The sequence below is a fragment of the Gobio gobio genome, assembly GCF_949357685.1.
Source record: "Gobio gobio genome assembly, chromosome: 22".
Classification (NCBI taxonomy): Eukaryota; Metazoa; Chordata; class Actinopteri; order Cypriniformes; family Gobionidae; genus Gobio; species Gobio gobio.
Window position 1 is genome coordinate 9,608,156 of NC_137118.1, and position 9,895 is coordinate 9,618,050.

Sequence of the window (9,895 nt, forward strand, 5' to 3'; positions counted from 1 at the left end):
AACAAAGAAATTCATACAGGTTTGGAGCAACTTGAGGGTGAGTAAATGATGACAGAATTTTCCATTTAAATGTCCAGTTGGTTGAATTAAACATTTGAGAATTGATTCTAGTGCAGTAGGAACTGGGTTAGAAAGAGATCCTCAACATGTTCAAGTCTGTTCTCAAAAGAAAATAGACACGTTATCCGTACTTTACCAGTTCAGTTGGGTTTAGAATGGCTGTAAAATTCTAAAGGCTTTAATGTATGTTACTTTACAATCACAAGTCTTGATGAATTCTCTGAGGCTGGTCAGATCTAGAATTGCCGGAACCTTTGCGAGGGTACCCCTGTAAGAGACCCAATCCCACAGCGGGACTCTTATTTATTTGTAAATGATGGACAAACTTTTTCCATGAAATATCTTTTAATGACAAATAAATGAAATACAGATGGGACTTATGAAAGTCAAGTCATTTGGAGTCTTTGTACGGCTTAATTTAAAAAGTCGATGTTAAAGTGGAACATTCACATGTGTCATTCATTTATCGTATTGTGCATCTTTCATGGTTCCAATCAGTTTTTAAAACCACACAGAGTACAATGCAACTTTATAATGTCAAAGTGTATGGTTTAATTGTTGATTAAATGTTGTGTGACCTGTAAGCCATAACAGTAAGATTACCATTTTTTGAAAGAAATTAATACTTTTATTAAGCAAGGGCACATTCATCATGATAATTATAATAATAATGTTACAAAAGATTTCAATTTAAAATAAATGCTGTTTTTAACTTTCTGTTCATCAAGAATCCTAAAAAAAACTCCATCACATTTGTTGTTTTCCCACAAAAATATTAAGCAGCACAACTGTTTTCAACATTGATAAGAAATGTTAAATAGTAGAATGATTTCTGAAGGATCATGTGACACTGAAGACTGGAGTAATGATGCTGAAAATTCAGCTTTGCATCACAGGAAAAAAATTTTTTTAATTCTGTAGACACTTCTTGTCTGCTCACCAGTCAAGACTTCTTGATTACTGGAAAAAAAAAATTTACAGACCCCAAACGGCACTGTACTGTGTATGTGTGTGTGTCTATAATGTAGTATTTTATCTTTTACAGTTTATTATTTAGACTCTGTGCACACTCTGTTTGAGTTAAACACAAGTGAAGTTATTAAACGTAATTTCGGGAGGAGTACGCCCATCTAATCTTTCAATTAATACCAAGGTATAAAACCAGCAGCTTACCTCTTCCGTTGTTAGTTCTTGCAGCATCCCTCCTCCTCCCCTGCTCCTCCTTTTTGTACAATTTTGCCTGTTATAGGGGGGCAATCGGAGCTCGGGTAGAATATCCTCTCCGAGCCCCTCTGTAGCAGACAGCAAGCCAAATCTGTTTACCACCTTCACCAAGATTATATGGGCACACAAACTTGTGAAAGTACCATTTATGCTGAGCCTGCAATCAAAAGAAGTCACAATCCTGATCCACAGCTGCATGTGCACAATGTCTTATCTCATCCTTGGCAGAATATCCTAATTTATGTTTAATGAATCCAGCAGTAGCACGAAATGTGACCTCTGTTGCAGTGTCTAGAGAGAAAGGCCAACAGGGGTTTTATTAACAGCTCTGACTATTAATGATTGACTTTAACTCCCATTCTCATCTTTGATCATTTACATGTGATTGATATCACTTTGGCACAATGCATTAATGTATTTCAGAAATCAGTTTACTGCAATTGGAAGCAAACCTAACTTTAACTTAAAAGTAGTGTATAAGACAGTTGTACTTGATGCCAAGAAAGAAAAATGTCTCTGAATTATTAGTTTTTCACATGTACCGAGAACATTTTTGAAAAGATCATGGCCACTATGATTTGACCTGACACCTGACAGGATCTGTATCTTTCCCACAGGTCCCGTCACAGTTACAAGAGTAGTCGAAAGAGATCCAAGCTTCACCAAAGTTACAAGAGTAGTCAAAGGAGATCCGAGCATCACAAAAGTTGTTGAAGGAAAGCCGTCTCTTACTGCCATTGAAAGTATGTCCAAACTTCAAAATAATTATCAAGGTTTATTTATTTTTTTAAACACACAACATTTATTTTGCCTTCATTGTTTTTGCTCAGCTCACAGTGCCTCGTCTGATGGTGAAATTGATGCTGATGGAGAAATCAAGAGAATCGTGGGTGAAGGTCATTAATTTTAACAACTTTATTTGGTTGTATAGTTGTTAAGAGTTAAAGTTTTCCATCATTTACTCACCCTCAAGTTGTTCTAAACTTGTAATATGTTCTTTCTTCTGTTGAACACAAAAGATATTTTGAAGAATATAGGGAACTAAACAGTTGATGGACCCCATTGACTTCCATAGTAGGAAAAATACTGTAGAAGTCAATGGGGTCCATCAACTCTTTGGTTTTTCAAAATATACATTCTTTTGTGTTCAGCAGAACAAAGAAATTCATACAGGTTTGGAGCAACTTGAGGGTGAGTAAATGATGACAGAATGTTCCATTTAAATGTCCAGTTGGTTGAATTAAACATTTGAAAATTGATTCTAGTGCAGTAGGAACTGGGTTAGAAAGAGATCCTCAACATGTTCAAGTCTGTTCTCAAAAGAAAATAGACACGTTATCCGTACTTTACCAGTTCAGTTGGGTTTAGAATGGCTGTAAACAAAGTTGTTTGTTCTATTCTGTCTAATACAGCATTGGAAGGATTCCTATCCATGGCAAATCTTATCACTTTATATGTTGTAGATATAACCAAGGTGCAGACGTTTCACGGCGGTGACGTACACATCCTCCGGGAGGAAGACATCAGACAAATCACTGACGCAATCAATCAAGGAGGTTGGTCTAAGAGAGTTTTGGTTAAGTTATATATAAATTAGGGCTGTCAAAAGATTAATCGCGATTAATCGCATCCAAAATAAACGTTTGTGTTTACATGATATATGTGTGTGTACTCTGTTAATTATTATTTATATATAAATACACACACAAGCATGTATATATTTAAGAAAAATATATAATTTTTATATATTAAACATTTATATATATTATAGATTATATAAATGTATATACAGTATATACATGCAAATATTTCTTAAATATATACATGAATGTGTGTGTATTTATATATAAATAATAATTAACAGAGTACACACACATATATTATGTAAACACAAACTTTTATTTTGGATGCGATTAATCGTGATTAATCTTTTGACAGCCCTAATATCAATATATAAAGCATATTCAGGGTTCAATGTTGCTAAAACTGCAAAATGTCCCCACAAAGAAGGCAATATCCGAGATCCTCGTCCTCGTGGGGACATTTTTTGGTCCCCATGAGGAAAATATCTTATAAATCAGACTAAGTGATGTTTTTTGAAAATGTAAAAATGCAGAATTTATAACATTTATAACATTTAAGTTTTTTCATCTAATATTTATAGTATATTTTATTTCAGCTTTATTTCAATTACTGTTTTAGTCAACAGTACCATCACTGACCTGGATACAAATTTGGTCATTGTTTTTGAAGGTTAATGTTGTATTTTAAACAAATCAAACTCATTGACACTGAATCAGTGAGCCATTTACTCTTGAACCAAGAGACCTTTCTTGAGTCTTCCCCTTTAGCACACATTTTTCAGATATATCTTTCTCTGCTGCCAAACACTCTTTCCCATAATCCTTGGCATATGTAATGATCATGGCCTTTCCCGTATTGTTTTTTTATGCCATTGATCCAAACATTAATTTGATTTATGATTTTGAAAGGCTTGGGATCTGTAAGATTCTTTTGTAGCTTCCTGAAGAGCTTGGCGTTTTTTATTGAGAGCAGCTGTGAACTCGGTGATTCATCCTTGTTTAGTATTGTTTAATGTTTGTTTGTCTGTCTAATTTTATGCCCATGGATTACAATCCCTAGTTACGTAACAGAATAAAGCCCCGTTGGTTTTCCCATGGCTCACACACATGGCTCTACTCCAGATGGTTTTGATTTAAGATCCTACCCTACGGTTTCGATTCATTTTTGGCAAGATCGCACTGATGATTTAGCTAAAAGAAAGAATCGGTTTTACTCCAGAACCTTTAAGCAGTACAGTTAAAGTAAGATTAAGGCTTTCATTATTGACTATTACTCACTGATTTGGCTCAGGGCTGCTTTCACTTTTGCCCAGAAGTTTATTCATCCATTGTTCTCATGTCTCCTTGCTCTCAAAGGTGGACCAGGCATCACCACTATAACTAGAGTAATCAAACCAGAGGCCCAGGCTGTTGAAAGTAAGCCCTAATAAACCAAACGATGATATGATATAGGTTTTGCCCAGATGTTTGTGTCATAGATGTATCTTTTTGCTTAAAGGGGAACCAGGGATCACCACCTTTACCAGAGTAATCAAGAAAGAGCATCAGATCACTGAAGGTGAGACGTAATACATTAATACATAGTGATATGGTGTGGTTTAAAATTTTGAACCATATCAAACCATTCATCTTTTTGTAGGTGCACCAGGGGAAACCACTGTTACCAGAGTAATTCAACCAGAACCGCAGATCATTGAAGGTCAGAAATGATTTTACACTTCTGATATTACTGATTTTTTTTGTTTGTCGTTGTTGACAGTTGATATTAAAAATATGAATCAACACTGTGAAATCTTAATCAAAAAATGTTTTATGCTGTACATATAATGTTTTGATGCCTAAATTCAGCTGTGACGTTTAAAATGAAATAATTTGATTATCAGTTACTACATGAAAAATGATTGGCTTATCACTATCAGCCATAATTTTAATATCAGTTTCAATTGCTTTACACTAGAAAGGTTCAATGAGGTTTAATATAGAACCCTATAGCTCCTGACTTTAAAGAACACTTTATGCTAAAAAGGTTCTATATAAGGAGAAATACTTTCATGTTTAATTTGGTATTTGAATTTTTCTAGCGATAAAGTATGTTTACAAGCTGTTTAATTCATAAAATGTCATTTAAAAAAAAAAAAATTATATATATATATATATAGCTGCAAGCAGCAATTATCGGGGCCAAGCACAAAGAACAAGATGAGTCACTGCATAGTTGGCAGCATCAGACCAACTACAACAATGAGCAATTAAAAGCATATTAAGATGAGTTTTGGCAAAATGCCTGAAAATTCAAATACAACTACTAGTAAAGTAATTTAATGGTTTATCACTTTCGACCAATTGGTGACGCTGTTCTGAAACTGATGTGGTGTTCTCAGAGTAAGGTGACAATGACACATGTAAAGTTTGGTGTCAATATGCCAAAGAATTACTTAGATAAAGCCTCAGAGTCATTTTGGCATCAGGCCTCAAATTTGTTAGCCTGGTCCTACCAGACTCTCGTACATTTCAATTGTACAGAGTCTGGCCACTCCCCATTGACAAGCGTTAACTTCCTTGAAGGCGGGTACTCTGTTGAAGTTTAAAACTATTGGCCCAGAGCCACTCTGGATCTACCATAACCAATCGCTTACGTTTGGCCGTAACGTATGTCATCTCAAACTAGCGCACAACGTCATCGTTCTCAGCCACTCCCTCTGTTTGCTGATTGGACCGGTTCAAATTTGACAACCAGAGAATATACCGCAAACCCAGACGGAGTACTGAAGGAAAATGAAAATTGAGCGGAAGTATGTAGGAGGGCGGAGCCAGGCTACAAATTTGTTTCAGTGCTATATGAAACCAGTTTTGTCTATTGACACGAAATGCATACATTTTTGTCGGCACAGTCTGAAGATTATATGATTCGATTTTGGTGAAAATTGGACAAAAGATGTAGGAAGTCTAAAAAGTAGGTTTTTAAAGAAAATCGAAATGGCATACAGGAAGTTCTGCTGACTATGGCAAAATCGGTATCCATGTTCTCGGCATGACCCAAGGAATCTATCAAGAGTCGTTTCATTACAGTAGGCCCATTTAAACAAAAGTCATTCACATTTTTAGGAAATTTCATTATAACTTTTGACCCAACTTTTTGAGTTTGACTCATGCTGATTTTTGTAAAGATACGCCAATGCATTTGTAAAATAGAGCATATTTTGAAAATTCTAAATGGCCGACACCTAAAATGGCAGATTGGGTATCGTAAAAAATTGTTTATTGTATGACTGATTCGTGATTTTTGGGCAAACAGTTCATAAGTTATAAGCAAAAATAAAAAAAAATCATATTTCCTGGTGGCACTGCACTGAAGCTGTCCAGGTATCCTCAGGTCATGGTTGTCATAACGCAAACCAAGTTTGGTCTGAATATGCTAGAGTGTTGCAGAGATATAGTCGCATGTTCATTTTGGCTCGTCGTCAAATTTGTTTTCGCGTTACTCGAGAAAGGTTTGAAAAATCAATTTGAATTCCATAACTTTTTGTAGCCGTGGTCTGAAAATGATCTAGTTCGTGAATAATGGAGCAACGGCGTGGGAGGAGTTTGAAAAAGTAGGTTTTTATCTCATATTGGGAACCCCTAAAAGGTTCTATATATGAAGCGCCTGACAGAACCCTTAAGGTTCTATATAGAACATTTTATTCTAAGAGTGTAGTAGATAATGACTGAGTGTAATAATATTACTTTTTTGAATATTTACTGAATTTAATTTTATGCCTCTTTTAGGACCAGATTTCTCAAAGATTGTATCTTTGAAGGACAATCCAGAACTCTTTGAATCGGAAACAGAGAGAATCACCAGAATCATCAAGGGTTAGTGGCTTCATAGCTCAATGCAAATGATATGAAGAAGGATCTGATGCCGAAAGTTTAATTGATTTTTTTTGTTTCCTTCAGAGGGGCGTTATCAAAAACGAGCCGCCATCAGACAACCACAAGGTATGAATTTCAGTTCATTAACATCAGATGTGTTCGAAGTCATTTTGTTGCTCTTTTTTAGTTTTACCACCTTTTTATTTTCAAACCCAACTTTATCATAATCCATAGAGGAAATTCCATAAAGAGGAAAATTAACCATAGATGTTTAGATCAGCTTTTTAATGTGTGTGTGTGTGTGTGTGTGTGCGCGTGTGTGTGTGTGTGTGTGTGTGTGTGTGTGTGTGTGTGTGTGTGTGTGTGTGTGTGTGTGTGTGTGTGTGTGTGTGTGTGTGTGTGTGTGTGTGTGTGTGTGTGTGTGTGTGTGTGTGTGTGTGTGTGTGTGTGTGTGTGTGTGTGTGTGTGTGTGTGTTTGTGTGTGTGTGTGTGTGTGTGTGTGTGTTTGTGGACTAAAACACAGGATCAAGGCGAAGAGTGAGACTGATCTGGCGTCACTCCAAACCCAGACAATGAGATGAATGGAGGCTGTGCCTGGAGATCCAGCTTAAGTGAAAAACAGTGTTGTAGAATAGTGTGTTTGTCCTGAAAATACACTTTTGCTACAAACCGCATTGAATGTTTACACATTACAAATCAGTGCAGTAATATCTTGGATCTGTGTGGCAAACACCCCACTTCAACTCAGATAAGGGGTACTTGGAATGGTGGTGGTCGCAAAGAGAGACATTGGTCATTTTCTTTTCCCCCTAGCTGTTTATATTGATTCTTTGAATATATACTGTATGAGCCTTGTCATTGAGCTTTTCATGCACTTGATATTTTGTGGTGCTTGCATTCTGACACATGAATGCGTTTTTATCTGATCAGGATCAGCAAAGCTTTGGCTGTTGTGTTTACTTTAAATTATGCAGCTTTTAACTCTCCATCATTCTGCTAAAGTATATTTTTATGAATTTATTCACTTAAAACCTTTTAATTTTTAAATAGAAAAGACTTTTCAATTGTACAAATTAAAATCATCACATTGAAATAAGCCTCAATGGAGCTAAAAATGAATGAATAAATAAATAAAACAATTTCTGCTTAAAAAACAACTCTACTTGTGATTTTATTGTTTTCCTCCAAAACTGTAGTTTGTCTGTACTTTTTTTTTATCTGTGGTGCAACTATTGTTTTATAAATCATATTAAAATTCTGTCATTAATCACTCACCCTCATGCCGTTCAAAACTCGTAAGACTTTCATTCATCTTCAGAACACAAATACATTTTCAATGAAATCCGAGAGCTCTCTGACCCCTCCATATACAGCTACGTTATTACCACTTTCAAGGTCCAGAAAGGATATATATCGTTAAAATAGTCCATGTGACTCCAGTGGTTCAACCTTAATGTTATGAAGCGACAAGAATACTTTTTGTGTGCAAATCCCCCCCCCCCAAAAAATAATTCCTTTATTCAACAATTTTTTTTTAACAATGTATTTCGTACCGTTCTGGACTTGAAAGTGGTAATAACGTTGCTGTCTACACTCTAAAAAAAAAAAAAGGTGCTATATGGCACTAAAAGTTGTTCTTGGCTCGTAATCATAGAGGAACCATACCCTTCTTCGGTCTTCGGGGTCTTTTCTGACCCCAAAGGATGTTTGCTCAAATAAAATAAAATAAAAATTCCCTTTGTCCAAACAGCATGAGACTTTGTACGGTTGTAAACACTCTCTAGATCTACAAATAAAAAAAAATAATTGGATTGATATCTGTTTTTATGTTTGTGTGACAAAAAAAGTCACACTCAGGGTCGCTTGGAAAATGGACAAAATTTATCCTCAAAAACAGAAACAACACAGAACACACATACAGAAATGAAGTGACACACTTCCAGCAATGCATAAAACATCCACAATGCAAAATGATCATGCACACACACACACACACACACACACAGGAATACATTTGTTATTGCTGTTCAGTTCATTGCATTTTGATGTTCATGTTGTGTATTTTTTTACTCAATATGTAATATATATAACTGTTCATTTCTGTTAATTTTTCTTCTGTTACAGTTAGTAACTGAAGTGTAGATTACATTTGTAGAATTATAAGAAAATCAGATGTTTGAAATAAAAGATAAACTCTAAAGACTCTAATCATATCTCTAATCAATGATTCTAATCATAATGTAACATTGAAAAAAATATTTTTTCAGTACAAAAAAAATGCTATTTGTTATAATTGTGATTTCATAACATTTAGATATGAATCCAACTGAAAAATAGTCGAGCTCTGCAGCCATTTACTGGTAAAAGTCATTTTTTATTTTAAAACTGTATTTTCCAAAAGATGAGCCAAAATCTTACACTGAACCATGTCAAATTATCCATGTTATCCCCACAAATGAAAGTAAGAAATGTGGGTCTTTTATAAAGTCAATTTTACATTAAAAAAAACTGATTTTGTGTGAAAATCCATTAAAAAAAAACATATTTTTTAATTTATTTATATAAATTTAAATAGTATTATACATACTCCAAAAACTGCACAGATGTTGAGAAAAAACATTAATAAACAGAGTAAAATTACATTTGTTCTAAAAAAAATATATATATTTTTTTAGTTTTGTTACAAAATTACATTTTGTTGCCTGGGGTTTGTGGAGACCCCAAAGACCCTGAGTGTAATTCCCAAATGAAGACCGTACAAGAGTACAGTGCTGTATAGCACCAATCTTGGTGCTTCAGTGGTTCTTCAGTGGTTCTTCACCGGTTCTTTGGCTGAGGTGCTATATAGCACCGCTACCATATACAGAACATGTTAAGATATGGTGCTATATAGCACCAAAAGTGGTTCCCCTATGATTACGACCAAGAATCACTTTTAGTGCCATATAGCACCTTTTTTTTTAGAGTGGATGGTGGGGTCAGGGAGCTCTCAGATTTCATCAAAAATATCTTAATTTGTGTTCTGAAGATGAACAAAGGTCTTGTGGGTTTGGAACGACACAAGGGTGAGTAATTAATGACATAATTGTCATTTTTGGGTGAACTAACCCTTTAAATATTGAACAGCACTGTGAACTGTCCTGGGACATTTGTGATTTGACTCATCATATACT

General features: G+C 35.0%; 1 protein-coding gene across 4 annotated transcripts in view; it reads left to right on the forward strand.

Moving 5' to 3' along the window:
* postna (periostin, osteoblast specific factor a) overlaps positions 1-8,435 on the forward strand; it is a 33,436-nt gene extending 25,001 nt beyond the window's left edge. For 2 of the 4 annotated variants that reach the window (XM_079804079.1, XM_079804080.1), the window contains 9 exons: positions 1,902-2,027; positions 2,115-2,180; positions 2,748-2,840; positions 4,224-4,283; positions 4,366-4,425; positions 4,507-4,566; positions 6,636-6,722; positions 6,807-6,848; positions 7,246-8,435. In XM_079804079.1, the coding sequence (XP_079660205.1) occupies positions 1,902-2,027; positions 2,115-2,180; positions 2,748-2,840; positions 4,224-4,283; positions 4,366-4,425; positions 4,507-4,566; positions 6,636-6,722; positions 6,807-6,848; positions 7,246-7,298 (647 nt within the window). In that variant the 3' untranslated portion in view covers positions 7,299-8,435. The remainder of the gene's footprint in view (positions 1-1,901; positions 2,028-2,114; positions 2,181-2,747; positions 2,841-4,223; positions 4,284-4,365; positions 4,426-4,506; positions 4,567-6,635; positions 6,723-6,806; positions 6,849-7,245) is intronic. The other 2 variants (XR_013815546.1, XM_079804081.1) reach the window with 2 other exon arrangements.
* Positions 8,436-9,895: the final 1,460 nt, after the last annotated feature.